This window comes from Mastomys coucha, unplaced genomic scaffold (genome assembly GCF_008632895.1).
Source record: "Mastomys coucha isolate ucsf_1 unplaced genomic scaffold, UCSF_Mcou_1 pScaffold4, whole genome shotgun sequence".
NCBI lineage: Eukaryota > Metazoa > Chordata > Mammalia > Rodentia > Muridae > Mastomys > Mastomys coucha.
This window is the reverse complement of record NW_022196910.1, coordinates 5,423,053-5,442,314: the sequence shown is the minus strand read 5'-3', so window position 1 is coordinate 5,442,314 and position 19,262 is coordinate 5,423,053. Positions and strand designations below refer to the sequence as shown.

Genomic DNA, 19,262 nt, shown 5'->3' with positions numbered 1-19,262 from the left:
AAAATTCAAGTTTGGGGCTGATGAGATGGCTCAGCGGGTAAGAGCACTGATTGCTCTTCTGAAGGTCATGAGTTCAAATCCCAGCAACCACATGGTGGCTCACAACCACCCGTAATGAGATCTGATGCCCTCTTCTGGTGCATCTGAAGACAGCTACAGTGTACTTATAATAAATACATAATAAATAAATCTCTTAAAAATATTTATAAAAAAAAATTCAAGTTCATCTTCAGCTACACTGTGAGTTCAAGGCTAGCCTGGGCTATATGAAACTTTTTTCTTTAAATATAAGGTCTTTCTAGATAGCCTTGGCTATCCTGGAGCTCACAGAGTATAGATCAAGCTGGCCTCGAACTCACAGAGATATGCTTGCCTTTGCCTTCCGAGTGCTGGGATTAAAAGCATGCATCTCCATGGATGGCATGAGAGAGTTCCTGATTTAAAACAACAATAAACAAGAGGCTAGGGTACAACTTAGTTGCTAGGTGGTTGCCTTGCATGAACACAGCCCTGGGTTCCATCTTCAACACTGCATATACCAAACACAGCCATACATGCCAATAGTCTGAGAGCTGCAAGGTACAGACCTAATGATCAGAAGTTCAAGATCATCCTTGTTATGTAGTGAGCTGGAGGTCAGCCTAGGCTGCACAAGACTCTATCTCAAAACAACCTGTACTGGCTGGTTTTGTGTCAACTTGACACAGGCTGGAGTTATCACAGAGAAAGGAGCTTCAGTTGGGGAAGTGCCTCCATGAGATCCAGCCATGGGGCATTTTCTCAATTAGTGATCAAGTGGGGGAGGGCCCCTTGTGGTTGTTGCCATCTCTGGACTGGAAGTCTTGGGTTCTATAAGAGAGCAGGCTAAGCAAGCCAGGGGAAGCAAGCCAGTAAGGAACATCTCTCCATGGCCTCTGCATCAGCTCCTGCTTCCTGACCTGCCTGAGTTCCAGTCCTGACTTCCTTTGGTAATGAACAGCAGTGTGGAAGTGTAAGCTGAATAAACCCTTTCCTCTCTAACTTGTTTCTTGGTCATGATGTTTGTGCAGGAATAGAAACCCTGACTAAGACACAACCCAACCCAAATAAATGGGAAAATGTATCAATTAGAAAAGTATCGTGGCAACAGAGTCATGTCTCCTGCAGGCAGCCGTCCTACATGTACATTTCTGCAAGGAAATGTGTACAGCATTCAGGAGTAGTGCTGTATACTTTTAATCCCAGCCTCCTGAGGCAGGTGGATCTCTGTGAGTTTGAGAACAACCTGGTTTATATAGCAAGTTCCAGGCCATCCAGAGATACATAGCAAGACTTTGTCTCAAAAAAAACCATAAACACAAACAATAACAAATCCCCGCAGAGAGGCTGGGGAGCTGGTTCAGTTGGCAAAGTATTTGCCATGTAAACATATAGACCTGAGTTCAAGCTCCAGAACCCATTTCTTGTTTTGTTTCTAAGGCTAGTACATTCTGATTCAAGAACCTTATCCGTATGCCTCCCTTTTTGCTGATGTATTCACACAAGGTCTTTGTGTGAGTGTAGGTGCATTCAGGTCAAAGGCCAACCTTTGAATGTTCCCTGCCTTTTCAACTCGAGACTGAATCTCTTCACAAGACAGGCAGAGGTTCTGGGGTCTTCGCCTACCATTTTGCCACAGGTCTATGACTTGTCAGTACTTACACCAGTCCAAACCCAAGGCTGAACTGTTCATTATGCTTGTGCAACAACTGCTTTACCTACTGAACTACCTACCCTGTCCTGTTTATATGCTTTAAGAGACAGAGGTACATATAGCTCAAGCCCAAACTCCAAGTCCTAAGGAGGCTTTTGAGCTCCCAATCCTCTTGTTCTGTTTTCTAAGTAATATGATGACAGGCGTGTGGTATCCCACCTGCTTTTATGTGGTACTGGGAATGGAATCAAGGACTTCCTGCAATAGTGGGCAAGAAATCTACCAACTGAACTACACCAAAGCCTCTCTCCTTTTGAGGCAGGGTTTCATGGAGCCTAGGATGGTCCTGATTCATTGTATGGTTGAAAGTGACCTCCACGTCCACTTCCTGAGTGCACAACCATGTCTAGTTTATACAGTACTAGGGAGGGAACCCAGAGCTTGCCTAGCATACCAACTGAGACAGCTCCCCAGCCCTGTGATGTGTTTCCTCTTCGCTTAAAGGGTGGCTATTCGGTCACTGGACTGTTGGGATTGTGGGAGGCACTATGGATGAGACATAAAAGGAACTGAACTCAGGGGCGTCCCCTGGAAAGGGAACCAGAGGCAGACCAGGGTTTGCTTCTCTTCAGTGTACTGGGAGTTGTTTTTCTTCCCTTCCCTTCCCTTCCCTTCCCTTCCCTTCCCTTCCCTTCCCTTCCCTTCCCTTCCCTTTCTGTCCTAGAACTGGAATTCAAACCCTCACATTCTAGGGAAACACTCATCACTGAGTTACACCCTCGGACTTCAGAGTTTTAGACTAGAGCCGTGTCTTGGCCACACAACCACAGCCACAAAGTCCATAGGATGACCAGGTTCTGGAGAGATATAGTAGTTCCCAAGCCCCCATTCCTCTGGGCGTTGTGCCCAAAGACCATGCTGCTACTCACTGGTCACTGGACTGCATCAGTTCTATAAGATCAGAGAACAGCACGTCTCGATTCCTCTCACAGAAGCCGCTGACATCGTAGGAGACCTGGAGGGAGACAGCATCGAGGGTTGGTGAGGAACAAAGAATTTCATGTGTGAGTGTCCAGGCAGGTGGTCAGGGATCCTGTGGGACTTGCTCAGGGCTAAGAGGACTTAGGGTTATGTCCAGTTAGAAGAAATCTGTGATTCAGAATAGTAGGTTGTGATCTGTTGTTTGGGGCCTGGCTTTCAGATGTCTGATGTTCAATTGAAGCTGGAAGATAAAGGTTGGAGTTGGAGTTAAGGGGAAATGCCCAGGCTGGGGGTCAGGGCTGAAGTTTTAAGCAGCAGGGAGAGGTGAGAAGTTGTAGGCCAAACTTGAGGGTAGAGGACTACTGAGGGTAGGGGGGACTGGCTAGGACAGGTCCCTGGGTACTGCTGGGCATCTGTTCTAGCGTGTGTAGCATCCTGAAGTGGGTGTCTTCCTCAATGACAATCCACCTTTTTGAGAGAGAGAGAGAGAGAGAGAGAGAGAGAGAGAGAGAGAGAGAGGGAAGGGGGTTTCTCTCACGGGAACCTAAAGCTTGCTGATTAGCTAAACTGGCTGCCCTAAAGTCCCAGGGGTCCCCTTGTCTCCAGGCTGCCAGTGTACTGGGTCTGGGTCTGGGTCTGGGTTTTTTATGTGGGTCCTGGCGTCTGGATTCAGATCCTCATGCTTGTACTATCTCCTTAACTCCCAGAATAATTTTGTTTATTTGCTTTGAGACAGGGTCTGACTGTGTAGCCCTGACTGGCCTGCAATTCTACTTGTAGACCAGGCTGGCCTTGAATCCACAGCGATCTGTCTGCCTTTTCCTCTGGAAGGTTGGAATTAGAGGCGGGCCTCAAAATCTCTATATAGCCAAGGATGGTCTGCTCTTTCTGGAGAGTATATGTGAGTGGCTATCAGGGGGCCAGGGGGTGATTTGGAATTTTGGTGACAGATTTTTTTTTTTTCTGGAATGGAGCTTCAGTCCGGAAGGTTGCCTGTGATTGCTAATTTTTTTTTTTTTTTTAAGATTTATTTACTATATCTACATACACTGTAGCTGTCTTCAGACACACCAGAAGAGGGTGTCAGATCTCATTACAGATGATTGTTGTAAGCCACCATGTGGTTGCTGGGATTTGAACTCAGGACCTTCAGAAGAGCAGTCAGTGCTCTTAACTGCTGAGCCATCTCTCCAGCCCCCTGGGGTTGCTATTTTAAGTGGGATCTTTTAGAGGTCTTGCTCCTGGTTTTGGCAGCCCTGGCTGAGGAACACAGACAATACCTCCGAGGACATTTGGGAATATTTGCTACCCCTGCTGAGGTGGTGGCAACAGCCAGGAATCTCTTGGGAAGGTGGCTATAGCTTGGGTCAGAAACTAAGAGATTCCGGTAGCCTCTGGTAGGGGTGAGGCGGATAGGCTCCAGCCCATTTTGTTTGTTTTTAATGGGTTTAGGGAACTGGGGGTCAGGTTTTTTGTCAGAGGGTTACAGCTAACATTGAACACTGGGGTGGGGGGTGAGGTGCCAGCATAGAAGAACCATCTTATCTATTAGGAACTTGCCTTGCTAATTGAGTAACTGTAACTGTAATTAGAGGCCAGTATGCGTCTGTAGCTCTGGCAGAGGGGACATGAGGCAGGTGTCCAGGTGATTTCCGGAGGAGTCTTTGGGCCACTGGGATAATCCCTGATTCTGGTCAGCAGGGACCCCTCTGGAAGTGGAACTTGGTCAGAGGAGTAGGAAGTTTGCAACCTGGACTGGGATTTGTGAGGGGGCGCCCACTTAGAAGGGAGTTCCACTCACTTTGCCTGCATAGTGATGGATGACGAAACCCGAGCTCCAGCTGTTGAAGTGCTCGTGGGTGCCCACTGCTGCCTGCAGCTTTTGTAGCAGTGTCTGGTCCGCACCGCCACCGGTAGCGTGCATTGTGGCGCACACATCGTCTAGCACGCTCATGATGCCTGGTGGGTTCTGAGGGGAGCAGAGGTCCGGCTCAGCCTGGCTGGGGTCCTCCCTGATTGAGCTGGTAGCTGGGAGGGAACTCCTAAATACAAACTCGAAACTTGTCCGCCCCCCCTTTTTTTTAAAATTAGATATTTTCTTTATTTACATTTCAAATGATATCTGCTTTCCCGGTTTCCCCTCCAAAAAAAAAAAAAAAAAAAAAAAAAAACCCTATTCCCTTCCCCCTCCCCCTGCTCACCAACCCACCCTCTCCCACTTCCTGGCCCTGGCATTCCCCTACACTGGGGCATAGAGCCTTCACAGGACCAAGAGTCTTTCCTCCCACTGATGACCAACTAGGCCATCCTCTGCTACATATGCAGCTGGAGCCATGATAGCTTTCTTTTCTCTTTCTCTTCCCTTTCCTTCTTTCCCCACACTCCCATCTTCGTCTTTCCTCTCCTCTCCCAAATATTCCCAAATGTCCTCCTGGCGTGCAGGGAATCCACGCCTCTTTTCCTTCCCCAAGTTGATACTGCTTGGAGGATATTACCATGACTACCAATGGGAATGTTGAGTAAATAAAAGAAAGGTGGGCAGAAGAATCAATGGATGGGGTGGCTGGAAGATATTTCAAATATGGGTTCTCCCCTCCCCTGAGGATATCATAAACCCTTTCCAGGTACACTGGTTAGCTCTGGAGTAGGGTGAGATGCCCTCTCCTCAAGTCCTCACCAGCTTGTTTTCAATGAGGTCACACACGACTTTGTTGTTGAAGTATTCAATGGGGGTCCAGCGGATGCCCTCTTGCACATACTCCTCCTGGGGGTGGGGAGCAGTAAGACAGTGTGGAGTCTGATTCTCCATCTCATCGCTCTTTCTTGGGAGGATATCCCTGCCTCTGGTCCTGCTGACATACAGCCAGCAGGAGTTGTAAATACATGCCCTTATTTGAGCTTTGGACTATTTTTTTCCTCTAATAATTTTTTTTTAATTCACTTTACATCCCAAACACAGTCGCCCTCTTTCCTCTCTTCCCAGCCCCACCCTTACAAATCCCTCCCACCATTCTCTTCTCAGAGAATTGGGAGCCTCTCTTGGGTACCACTCCACCCTGGCATATGTAATCCCAGCAGGATTAGGCATACCTATCCCATTATTATTATTATTATTATTATTAGGCATACCTATCCCTTTATTATTATTATTATTATTATTATTATTATTATTATTATTATTATTTTGCTTTTTTTTTGAGACAGGGTTTTTCTGTGTAGCCCTGGCTGTCCTGGTACTCACTCTATAGACCAGGCTGGCCGTATTTTATTTTTTGAGGTAGGTCTCATGTAGCTCAGGCTACCCCTGAACTCAATATGTAGCCAAGGATGACCTTGGACTCCTCTTGCACCTACCTCCTGAGTGCTGGGATGGCAAATGTGCACCACCACCCCTGGTTTATATGGTTCCGGGGCGGAATCCAGGATTTTGCATGTAGGAGGCAAGCTACATGGATGTACCCATTGAGCTACATCCCTAGCCTGGGCTCTTCTAATATTTATTTTAAATCACTTTTTCATTGTCTTTGCTTTGTATGAACACCTCCAAATTTGCCCTGAATCCTTGCCTTAGGCGCTGCATTTAAGACAGGGGAAAAAAAAATCAAAGCAGATTTATTTTCTTTTTCAGATGCTGGGGTTGGAATCCAGCGAGCCAGGCTACTCTACTGCTGAGTTGTACACTCGAGAGTTCTTGGCAGAGACTTCTGTGTTGTCCCCAGCTTTCTCACGTGTCGAATATTATTTGACACAAAGCAGTTGCTCAAACAACTGTATTTTTTTCTACCTTTCTTTTTCGTTCTTTGTTTTTTTCTGTAGTTCTTCCTTTCTCTTTCTTTCTTTCCTTCTCTTCCTCCTCTTCCCCTCTTTCTTCTTCTCTCCCTCACCTCTCCTCCTCCTCCTCCTTCTTTGAGATAGTCTCTCTATGTAGCCCTGGCTGTTCTAGAACTATCTATGTAGATCAGACTGGCCTCAAACTCACAGAGATCCTGCCTACCCCTGTCTTCTGAGTGAGTGCTGGGATTAAAGGGATTCACTACTATACCCAGCTCCATTTTTCTTTTTTTAAATTGGATTCCCACTAGACGTTTCTGCTTCAGTAGCAACCCCTGTGTAGTGACTACAGGCATGCACTACATGTCCCTCCTGCTCTCTCCCCACTCCTATCCCAGGTTGGCCAGAAACTCACTATGTAGTCAAGGATGATCTTGAACTCCTGAGTGCTGGGGTGACAGGCATGCATCATCACACCCAGTTTATGCAGCGGGTGATGGAACTCACGCCTTCGTGCATGCTAGGCAAGTGCGCGCTACCAACTGAATGGCATTCCTAGCTTTCCTTTTCTCTTTATAAATTATGTGTGATATTTTGTTACAGTAACGGCAAATTGAATCTAATACAGCGAGCAGAGAGAGGTGGGAATAAATTTGTATGTGGGGTCCTCACACCCTTAGGCGCGAAGGCATAGTCTTGTGCCATTTGGCTACCCTGCCTACCTGCTCTGCCTTCAGGGTGAGCTCAATAAAAATCTGTTGCAGCTTTTCATTGACGAAGTTGATGCAGAACTGTTCAAAGCCATTTTTCTGTGGAGGAAAGGAAAAGGCCTTCCTGTTAGTAGGCTATGCAATGTCTCTGGCAAATACCGGGTGAGCCTAGGTGACAGACAGAACAAGGTTGAGCTGAGGGTGAGGGGGAGCCAGGGCCAAACCTGGAAGATCTCAAAGCCATAGATGTCAAGCACACCGATGCTGTATTCTTCCTGAGGCTTCTGCATAGCCCGGTTGATGGCCTATGGGAAGGTAAAAATGGGGCCAGGAGACACGTGGTCAAACCCATGCCAATGGTCACTGCCCCCTTGTTATGTTTTAAAAACTCCCTTTTCCTAATTTGTGTGTGTATGTGTGTGTGTGTGTACTCAAGTATACACTTGCATGCCATAATGTGCATGGGGAGGTCAGAAGACAATTTAAAGGAGTCTCTTCTCTCTTTTCAACATTTGGAGTCAGGTCATCAGCCTTGGCGAAACACTCCTTTATCCAGATTCATGCCTGGCTTTTAAAAATGTAGGTACTGGGATGGCAGGATGGCTTAGTGGATAAAGATGCTTGATGATAAGCTAAATGATGTTGAGTTTGATCTTAGGGATCCCTGTGGCAGAAGGAGAGAGCCAAGTCCCTCAAGTTGACCTCTGGCATCCACACACGTTGCGGCATTCATACACACATACACACAAAGTAAATAAATAAGTGTAATAAAAAATTTAAATATGGGTTCTGTTGACAGAACTCACATACTCATGTTTGAAAAACAAGCACTTTATCAACTGAGGTCTGGCCTCAGACCCTACTTATATCAGGCATAGTAGTACTTTTATTCCCAGCAATCAGGAGGCAGAGGTGAGTTTGAGGCCAACCTGACCTACATAGAAAACTCCAGGTTGGGCTACAAAGTGAGATCCTATCTCAAAATAATAAATAAATAAGTAAACGAAAAACCATAGGGTCATTCTATGCAGCTTAAACGGGCCTTCAACTCATAATCTTCCTGCCTCAGGCTCCTGAGTGCTGGGATTACAGGTGTGTATTACCATGTCTTGCTCCACTAAGTGCTATATGTTTGTTAGCACTATGACTATCACTGGCCCTGACATACAATGTTCCCTTCAACTCACTCCATCCAACCCCATATCTATCCCTATGTCTCCTTGACAGCCATCGTAGCTCTCAAATGCACCCATCAGGCTCTAATCTCTATTGCCACAATTGGACTGGGAGGGCTTCAATAGTCTCTCCACTTGTAGGTTGTCCAAGCTGAAGGCAGCACGTCACCTCCTCAGGAATTGGTGAGATGGGCAAATAAAGCCTATCTTTCCACTTGGGGGTTCAAATTCCATGGGCTTGTTAAGCACCAGGCATCTAGCAGACTTCCCAGTACTGGTCCCACTCACCTCCACCAGGAAGTCGAAGAGGCGGGCATAGAGTCCCTTGGCCAGTGCGTCACGAGTGTAGGCTGCCTGTTCCACATTGAGGGTCACGTTAATGGACTCACTGCGTCCACCCCATTTGCTGTCCATCTTACGGCTGGTCAGCTTCTCTTGCAGCCGCCCACTGTCTATGCCCAGCAGGTAGGCTGGGAAAGCTAAGACTGCCAGGCCAGAGCAAAAGGAAGCAGCTGGTCAGGCTCTCAGGACATAGGAGCTTCCCCAGTGACACCAACATGGTTCTCTTGGGATTTGAAGTGGGAAGAGCAGTCCTTATACAAGAGCCTGATGCCCGCCCGACATCACCCACACTCACGGTCTACGCTCTCCACACGGGCATAATTCCCTTCTTCACAGAAGCTGATGTTCCCCAGGTGCAAGATCCCTGCCACGAGCTGCAAGACAAGCTGCTGCACACTGGTCGGAATCCCAATGACTTGCATGGCGTTCTGTGGGCAAGACAAGGACAGCTTATGCTACCAACTTTGGTCTCCACCATGAATCCAGGATTAGATTCCTGGGCCCAGGGCATGGACTCAGGGAGACAAGGTGTTTGGAAGCCTGATCTTACTTTGTGTATACTGGGCATCTGTGTTCATGTATGTGTATGGCAGGCAGAGGTCAACCTTAGGTGTCATTCCTCAGGTACCATCTACCTTGTTTTTCTCATTGCACTGGAACTTGATTAAGTAGGCTAGGCTACCTGGCTAGCGAACCCCAGTAATCTTGTCTTTGCCTTGCCAGTACTAGTACTGGGGTTACAAGCGGGTACTATCTTCTTTGGATTTTTAATTTTTAAAATAAGTGCTGAGGATTGAACTTGCATGGCAAGTATTTTACTGACTGACTGACACATCTCCTCAACTGCCCGATTTTCCTTGTGCATGGATGTGTGTGTGTGTGTGTGTGTGGTATATGCATTGAAATGTTTGTGTATGCATGCATGTTTTTGAGTACACATGTGTATGTGAATTCAAGTTTACTTGGAGGCTAGAGATTGACATTGGGTGTATTCTATCGTTCTCCAAGTTAAAAAAAAAATTGGGTGTGAGAAAGACGTGTGTGTATGTGTGCGTGCCACTGCATGTGACTGGAGGTCAGAGAACAATCTGCAGTTGTCTGTCTTCATTTTTCCACTTAGTTTGGAATAAACTCTCTCTGCTACTGCATGAGTTAGTCTAGCTGGTTCGTGAGCTACTGGACATTCTCCTAACTCACTGTCTCATTCTCCATGGAAGCACCAGGATTACACACACCTGGGCTGCCACCTCCGCTTTTATGTGGATTCAGGAAATCTGAACTCAGGTTACTAGGCTTGCACTCCAAGTATAGTTTTACCTTCTGAATCTTTGCCCCAGAGCTCCACCTTATTTTGACCTTATTTCAGTTAGTTTCTTACTAGTCCTGAAGCTAACTGATTTGACCAGACCAGATGATCAGGGAATCCTGGGGTTTGCTGCCTGTCTCTGCTGCCCCAGTGCTGGGATATAGGCATATGCTGCCATACCCACCTTCTTTATGTGGCCTTTGGGGATTGAATTCAGGTCTTTATGCTTGTACAGCAGTCACTTTACCCACTGAGCCATTCCTTGGCTCCATGATCTGCCTCTTTCATCAATTTGCTGTATAACCTTGGATAAGTGCCTGAGTCTTTCTGTGCCCCAGTTTCCTTACTTGTAACATGAAAAGGTTCCCTGGGGGCTGGACCGGTGGTTGGTGCTCACCAGGGTCTCACTGAAGTCACTTCGGTCATCAGTGCCTTCCACCTTGTAGGTGTCTGATTGGTTGAGGTAGTAATAGTAGTCTGGCGTCATGAGTCCTAAGTTCTGCTGCTGCTCCTGGGAGGCCCCCTCCAGAAGCTAGAGGGTGTCAGAAGGTCATGCATCTGGCCCAACCTGATGCAACCATTGTGATTGCCTTACCTTCCCACACATTGCCCTTCCCATGTTCTCTTTCCCCCATTCCTGGGATACAGATGGTCTCCCTCTGCCTCCAGCCCCACAGACCTCCCCCATGCACCTGGTAGTAGATGTGGAAATTCCTCTCACTCTCATTCTGCATGACCACACGAGACTTTTCCAGCAGGAAGTTGGAGATCTTGCCTCCATCTGGTTCTCCACCTCGGCTGAACTGGATCTCAAAGTACTTGCCCTGAATTCCAGAGAACCACATTAGCATATCCCTGACAAGGATTGCAATCTCATGAGCCTCTTCCCTCCTCCTCTTATGATCTGGACTTGTCTTTCTCTTGCCTCCACTCACTTACTTTTAAATTACATTGATTGATTGATTGATTGATTTGTGTGTCCTGTGCTGCTAGGGTAGACATGTGGTCATCTGAGGACAACTTGTGGGAGTTAGTTCTTTATCATGTAAGTCCTAGGATTTAGGTCCTCAGGCTTGGTGGCAAGCATCTGCTGAGCCATCTTGCTGACCTTCCACTTACATATTAACTAAGCTTGCTCTTTTCACCAGCGTCTTTTCTCTAGATTTCACAGATTGTATGGGGGCCACGATCCCTAACATAGTCATCTCCTTGATGCTCTAAGCCCCTGCTAATTGCACTTACCTTTGTGCTCACCTCACGTGCCCCCAATACATTTCAGAAGTTTCTATGTCTCTTTTGTGTGTGTGTGCATGGATGTGTGCATGAAAGGGTGCATGCTTGTGTAGGTGAATGTGAATACCTGTGGGTATGGAGGCCAGAGGTTAACACCATGTGTCTTCCTCAACTGTTCTCACCATACACATCAAGGAAAGAACTCTTGAATCCGAAGCTTGATGATTTGTCTAGTTTTAGCTAACCACTTTGCTCCAGGAATCTCCTGCCTCTACTTCTCCCATGATGGGGATCAGAACTCAGGTCACACTCTTAAATGCTGAGCCTTCACTCCAGCCCCTCTACTTTATTTCTTGAGACAAGATCTCTCAGTGAATCTAGAGCTCACTGACTGGCTAGACTGAATGGCTAAAGTGTTTCTCTGGATCCTTCTGTCTGTAGTTCCTAGTGTCATAGGTGTGTACTATCATATCCAGCTTTTACATGGACGCTGGGGATTAAATGGGATCTTTCTTGAGTGGCTCCAGATTCAGCAAGAAACCTTGTCTCAAAAAATAGAACAGAAGAGGGCTGTAGCTATAGTTCAGGAGTAAACAACACTGCTCTTTCAGAGGACTGGGTTCTATGTACAGCATCCCCATGTCTGTTCACAACCCTCTGTTACTCTAGTTCCAGGAGTTCTAGTGCCATCTTCTGGTCTCCAAGGGCACCATGCACTCACATGGTGCTCAGACATACATTCAAAACACTCATATGTACAAAATAAATATTAATAAAACAAAAAAAAATAGTAAGGTGATGAGCTATTGAGGAAAACACCCAGTGTCGACCTTTGGCACCCACATGTTTTCATGTTAAATGTTCATGTGCACATATTAAGTGTGCATCCACACATTGCATGCACCCACACACAAAAAGAAACATGGATGCTAGGGAGAAGGTTCAGTGAGTGAAGTACTTGCCATACAAGTATGTGTGTGTGCATGCATGTATGTTTGTACCTATGTGTATATACTTGTTTGTATGGATGTGTGCCCATGTGTGTGGAGAGATAGCAAGTGCTCATTTGAGGTTATAATGACTCACAAAGCGGCTGGAATTGTTGTTGCGCACAGTCTTGGCATTGCCGAAAGCCTCAAGCAGTGGGTTTGACTGTAGAATTATGTCTTTGACGTGCTAGGGGTAGAGCCAGGTAGAAAGAGATCAGTCTGGGTCAGATGAGTGTAACTGGGGACTCACATTCCCTTCCATTCTTGTCTTACCTGGACCTTGTCTCCTCCACCAGACACCTTGGAGATGTAGCCCATGATGTATTTAGCAGCCACTGTCTTCCCAGCTCCGCTCTCCCCACTGCAGAGCGTGGGAGGAAGGGAGGGTTAGTGGCCAGTGATATTGAAAAGACCTTTTCTAATGCCTAGTTATTCATTAATTCATGCATTTATTCATTCTTTTACTAAGCACCCACAGTGTTCCAGCCCCTACTCTAGGTTCCGGAGATTCAAAAGTGATCAAGAAAGATTGAAAAAAATAAGTCCCTGCCCCAGGGGATGGAGAGATGACTTAGTGATTAAGAGGCCTTGTTAACCCTTGCAAGAGACCTGCAAGGGTTTGCTTCCCAACACTTACATGGTGGTAATAACCACCTGTAATTCCAGTTCCAAGTGATTCAATACCCTCCTCTGGCCCCTGAGAGCACCAGGCATGGATATGGTGCTCGAATATGCATGTGGGCAAAACATGCCCACATTTAAAATTCAAATAGTAAATTTTTAAAAATAAAAAATGCCTTCCACCTCTCAAAAAGGAGGGACTAGTGAGATGGCTCAGTGGGTAAAGGTGCTTGCTACCATGCTGAGTTTGGTGGAAGCAGAGACCTGATTCCTAAAAGTTGTCCTCTGATGTTCACACTTGTACTGTGGCATGTGGCACCCCTAATAAATATAAATAAGTAAGTAGATATAATTTTGAAGTCCCTTGGGCTGGGAAAATGGCTCAGTACCTGTTGCCAAGCCTGAATACCTGAGTTCAATTCCTGAGATGGTGGGAGGAGAAAAATGACTCTTGGAAATTGTCTTTGGACTTCTACATGCATACCTTGGCATACATGCATCCATACACATCCACAAAATAATAAAAAAATATAATGTAAAATGTCATACTCTCACATTATTTTACATGTGTGTACATGTTATGAGGGTGGCATATGTGTTGGTGGTGCATGTACATGTGTGTATGTACACATGTGCCTATATGCAGGGGCTGGAGGAGGACATCTGGTGTGATGTTCCATCACTCTCTGCCTTATTCCCTTGAGACAGGGTTTCTCACTGAATCTGGAGCTAGGGTTGTGGCCAGCAAGTCCCAGTAACGTGCCTCTCTCAGTTTTCCCCAATTCTAGAGTTAAAGGTTTGTGTGTTCATAATCTAGCTTTTTAATCTAAGTTCTGGGAATTTTGAACTCAGGTTCTCATTCCTGAACAGCAATCACTCTTATCTGCTGAGTTATCTCCTCCATCCTGGAGCTTATATTTAGGAGGAGCCAAATGGGAAATAATAAAATGAACAAATACACTGTATCAGGAGCCAAGAGATACAAGGAAAGTAGAGCAGAGCAATAGGGACAGAGGGACGGCACTGCATGGTTACAAGTTCATGACAGACTACCCTTGGTGGTCATGTTTGAGGACATGCCTAGATAGAATGTTCCAGAATCCCTCACCCTCCTGTACCTGATAATGACACACTGGTTCTCACAGTCGATCAGCATATTCCGGTACATGTTGTCGGTGAGGGCATAGATGTGCGGGGGATTCTCATATTGAGCCTGGTGTGGGAGGTCAGGACTCAGCCCAGAGCTTTGGGGCTTTCGGGGTAGGTATGGAGATACTTCCACCCATCCAACCCTGGACTCACCGCGCCCTGATAGAGGTCAATTTCTCGGTCAGTGAAGTAGGGCATCTGCTTGAAGGGGTTTACAGAGATTAGTACTGAGCCAATATATGTCTTAAGAGGTGGTTAAGGAGCATACAGTATCTTGTTTTGCTTTCCAAACACTTCTTACCCTTCACTATCCCGACAAGACCACCTTTTGCTTGGAGAGAGAGATGAGATGCCTGAATGCACCTTGAGTCTCTTACAAAATGATGGCTGGATCCAGAAACAGGGGAAGGGGTAGTGTAGTGGTTTAGCTCTCCCAAGGTAGGGGTGCTGTGGTAGCCACAGAATCTCAAACCATAGCACTATTGCTACTTGATGTATCCTTCAATCTGTCCATCCTTCCTCCATTTATTCATCTTCCCCTCCACCCCCAGGCTGGACTTTCATTGGCCCCTCTGCACTGCCATTCCTTTGGCATCCTTCCCTGTCCCAGTACTTCATCCTAACTACTACTGCAAAGCCATCCTCCTGTGCTCTTGCATTGCTTGGGATACGAAAATGTAGTCATCCATGAAGCGTTTGCGGAGGTTGCTCACAATGGCGTCCTCGGTGATCTGGGGCAGCAGCACCATGTCATCCACACCACTCTGCTTCACATTGTGACTCTGCCAGTGAAAGCGCTCCTTGCTGCCCTGGGGATGGGGGTGGTGGAATACGGATGAGCCCTTGAAGGGGAGCATGGTTGGGCATCTCAGTTACCTTCACCCCCCAGCTTCTGAATCACTCTTTCTCAGGTACCCCAGTAATAGCTAGGATTTTTGTTTGGTTGGTTTTGTTTTTTTGTTTTTGTTTTTGTTTTTGTTTTTTGAGACAGGGCTTCTCTGTATATCTTTGGCTGTCCTGGAACTATCTCTGTAAACCAGTCTGGCCTCGAATTCAGAGATCCACCTGCCTCTGCCTCCTGAGTGCTGAGATTAAAGGCTTGTGCCACCACTGTTTGGCAGTAATAGCTAAAGTTTTTTTTTTGTTTTGTTTTGTTTTGTTTTTTGTTTTTTTTTTGTTTTGTTTTGTTGTTTTGTTTTATTTTGGTTTTTCGAGACAGGGTTTTTCTGTGCAGCCCTGGCTGTCCTGGAACTCACTCTGTAGACCAGGCTGGCCTCAAACTCAGAAATCCGCCTGCCTCTGCCTCCCAAGTGCTGGGATTAAAGGCATGCGCCACCACCACCCGGCTGTAATAGCTAGTTTTGTCAACTTGACATGATTTAGAATCACCTGGGAAGAGGCTCAGTAATGGACTCTCTAGGTCAGTTTGGCCTGTGGCATGTCTGTGCTCATTGTCCCCAGCCATATGCCAGCCCTTCACTGGGGAATTCTAGGCTAGCATTATACCAGTTCTTGTAGAAAGAGGGTTGGGTACAAGTAAGCATGCATATTAGTCAGTCTTTGTCTCCATCTCCGTTCCCCACCCCATCTCCCCTCTTATCTCACTAGGTAGCCCTGACTAGCCAGGCTCTCACAATGTAGACCAGATTAGCCTCTAACTCAACATCGATTAGCCTGCTTCTGCCTCCCAAGTACTGGGATTAAAGGTGTGTCCTACCACATTAGGCTCTCTCTCTCTCTCTCTCTCTCTCTCTCTCTCTCTCTCTCTCTCTCTCTCTGCTCTTGACTATGGATCTGATCTAACTGGCTGCTTCAATTCCCTGTTTTGAATTCCCCACAATGATGGACTGTAACCTGAACTGTGCACCAAATAAACTCTTTGTCCTTTAAAGTTGTTTTAGTCAGGATATTTTATCACAATAACAAAAAAAGAAACCGGTTTCTCCCCCCTCTCCTGGGAACCTAAGGAGGTGAATAAGGCCCCTATTGGTTTCCTGTCCAAAGCAACATGCATTCCTGAAACTTCTCTTTTGGTTCATCTTTCCATCCATACCTTCACCTTGTACCTGCTTGCCACAGAGGATGGCACCATCCTATTGCCATGGCTTCATTGCTAATGAAATCTCCCTGAAGCTCTGTTCCAAAATAAGTCTCTCTACATTTGCACTGTTTCTGTTAGGAGGGTGTGTCATGGTGATGTAAAGGTAGCTCTCATATGACTGATCTGATCCTATCTTTCTGTTTCAGAAAACCTGTTCATGGCTTCCTGTTACACCTCTATTCTTCAAGTCTACAAATAACTGATTTGTTTTGAGACAGAGATTCATGTAGACCACACCGGGCTTGAACTCATTATGTAGTATGATCCTGCTTCTCTCTGCTCCTCACTGTGGATATGATGTGACTTTCTGAGTGTTTGAATGACAGGTGTGTGCTGTTGGGAGCACAGCACAAAGGTCCTGTGCCCACAGATGTTCAGGGAGACCAGGAATGTTAAACACACAGGATTATCATTCCAATGGAAAAGATGAAATACCCATTCTTCCACCCAGAAAGCAGGGAATTGGTAGTGATTAACAGCCTGGTGATTTGTGTTGGGCCAGACCATCCTACAAACAGGACTGGAGGTGGCTAGTAATCTCAATGACCTTTTCAGCTAGGGGCTCTCCTAAGCTCCCATAACCAGGACCAGAGGTGGCTAACAGCCCAAATGACTTCTGTGCTATCTGTATAATGGAGACCAGGCTAGAGACTTCCTTTAAGCTAGCACAGGTAGCCTATCTCTAGAACCCATCTTTTTGAAAAAACTGACATGTACCCTGAGTCAAGTCTCAATGTAATTATAGTCTTTGTGTACTGGAACTGTATTAAACCAAGACACTTTCCCCCAAATTGTACTGTGTTTTAAATATGCTAACAATGAACCACTTGTCATTAGACTCTTTAGAAGTCTCTGTTTTTGTTTTAGTTTTTCAAGACTGTGTTTCTCTGTGTAGCTTTGACTGTCCTTGAACTATCTCTATAGCCTAGGCTGGCTTCAAACTCACAGAGATCCATCTGCCTCTGCCTCTGGAGTGCTGGGATCAAAGGTGTGCCCTACTACTGCCCAGCTAGAAGTCTTGATTCATGTTGATGAAGTCGATCTGAACCAAGTTTTCCTTCTCATCTCTTTGCAATTCACTTCTCTGCCTGAGACATTCTCAGTGTGCCACCAGGTCTAGTTTATAAAGTGCTGGAGATCAAGCCAAGGACTTTGGGCATGCAGGCAAGAACTCTTCTACCTGAGATATATCTTCAGCTCCTTGAGGGATCTTTCTTCATGTGACATGCCTGTAATCCCAGCACTTAGGAAGTTAGAGTTGGGAGGACTTCTATGAGTTTGAGGCCAACTTGTCCTACATAGTGAGTTTCAGTCCAGCTGAGGATATATAGTGAGATTCTGTCTCTAAAAAGAGCTGACAGTATGGCTCAGTGGGTAAAGGTGATTGCTGCTGAGTTTGATGATCTGAGTTCAACTCCTGGACCCACAGAATGGGAAAGGGAGAACCAACTCCTGGTTCTCTGTCCTCTACATGTGTACAATAGCATGTACACATTCTCTCAATCAATCAATCAATCAATCAATCAATCAATCAATGTAATTAAAATTGCATATATATATATAAACTATAGTGAATTCTTTGCTTTGACATACATCCCGGATGTGTTCCTGTCTATACTTACCTCCATTCGTTCATTTAGTCCCCTTTTCCTTCCTTCCTTCCTTCCTTCCTTCCTTCAAATGAGCCCTCACAGCTTGTAGACCAGTTTGGCCTGAATCTCACTATGAAGCAAAGGGTGGTTTGGAGCTTCAGCTTTCTGCCTTTACATCAAGTGTTGGCATAGCAAGAGTGCACAACCATATGTGGTATATGCAGTGCTGGGGATGTGACCCAGGGCTTTGAGCATGCTCAGCACGCACTTTACCAGCTCCTTTCCTGCCTCCCATTCACTCCTTCCTGACCACCATACAATGAGCAGCCTCTACAGCAAGCTCCCAGTGCTATGATATGCTGATTTTCCTCAGGTCCAAAGGAATGGATCCTGATGAAACCAGGAATCATTCTTTCCCCTATTGTCTGTGTCTGGTATTTTGTCACAGTGAAGAAAAAGCCAGTGAAAGAAGGACATTTAGGGGTGGGGAGACAAAGGAGCCATGATGGCTTGAATGAGATGTCCCCAACGGTCTCAGTCTTTTCAATCCTTTGGCCACTACTCTGATGGTGGTAGCATTATGCGGGCAACTTGGCAGATGTGGCCTTTATTCAGGAATTATATTTCTGGGGGAGGCTTTGAGAGTTCACAGACACATGCCATTTCCAGTTAGGTCTCTCTGCTTCCTGCTTGAGGTTTGAGATGTGAGTTCTCATATTCTAAGTCCAGTTACCATGCCTTCCTGCTCCTACAATTCCCCATGCTGATGGTGATGGACTCTTATCCCTCTGGAACCATAAGTCCCAAATAAACCTGCTTAGTTACTTTTCTATTGCTGTGATGAAACACTGTGACCAAGTCTTTTTAAAAAAGTGAAATTCTACTTACAGCTCCAGAGGGTTAGAGTTCAGGGTGGCCGAGCAAAGTCATTGTGGCAGGAACAGCTGAGAGCTTACTCCTGATCCATAATTAGTAGGCAGAGAGGGCACATTGGGAATGGTATGAGTTTTGAAACCTCAAAGCCTGCCCCCCAGTGACATACTCCTCCAAGCTGGCCACACCTCCCAACTGCCCAAACCGTGCCATACGCTGAGACTAACATCTCAAACTAACATATTCAAACATAAGAGCTGATGGGACTATGCTTATTCAAACCTTCACAGACCACTTCCTTCTATAGGTTACCTTGATCATGGTGTCTTATCACAGCAATAGAAGAGTAACTTATACAGAAGATATGCTATGGTAAGAGAGGTGGGCATGGATGGACACTGGACTGAAAAAAAGAGATACTTTAAAGTCTGAAGGTCTGGGGATTCTTTGTGTACAAAGGATGATTATGTGCTCAGGGGGCAAAAAGGCTGGGACATACAAGTAAATAGGGATAAACACCTTCAGGAGTTCTGAACCAGGGCATGGTGTCCCTAGTAGAACTTTGAGGAAGCAGAGTTTGGAATACAGAGCCTTGTGCATGTGAGGAAAGTGATCTACTACTGAGCTATACCCATAGCCAGTGTGACTATTTCTGGTTCTTAGAGATGGGGATGTAGCTGACATTTTTAGTGGGTAGGTGCCTGCACACAATGAATTAGAGCTGGAAGAGGGGAGACTGACTCACTA

At 46.0% G+C, this 19,262-nt stretch overlaps 1 protein-coding gene across 1 annotated transcript in view; it reads right to left on the bottom strand.

Moving 5' to 3' along the window:
• The window catches only part of Myo1f (myosin IF), a 49,831-nt gene that overhangs the window by 17,110 nt on the left and 13,459 nt on the right, over positions 1-19,262 (bottom strand). The window contains 14 exon segments of the mRNA XM_031349991.1: positions 2,602-2,687; positions 4,455-4,622; positions 5,331-5,417; positions 7,147-7,233; positions 7,359-7,439; positions 8,598-8,794; positions 8,947-9,079; positions 10,355-10,489; positions 10,650-10,781; positions 12,277-12,366; positions 12,453-12,540; positions 13,919-14,013; positions 14,103-14,192; positions 14,621-14,758. Of these exon segments, the coding sequence (XP_031205851.1) occupies positions 2,602-2,687; positions 4,455-4,622; positions 5,331-5,417; positions 7,147-7,233; positions 7,359-7,439; positions 8,598-8,794; positions 8,947-9,079; positions 10,355-10,489; positions 10,650-10,781; positions 12,277-12,366; positions 12,453-12,540; positions 13,919-14,013; positions 14,103-14,192; positions 14,621-14,758 (1,607 nt within the window).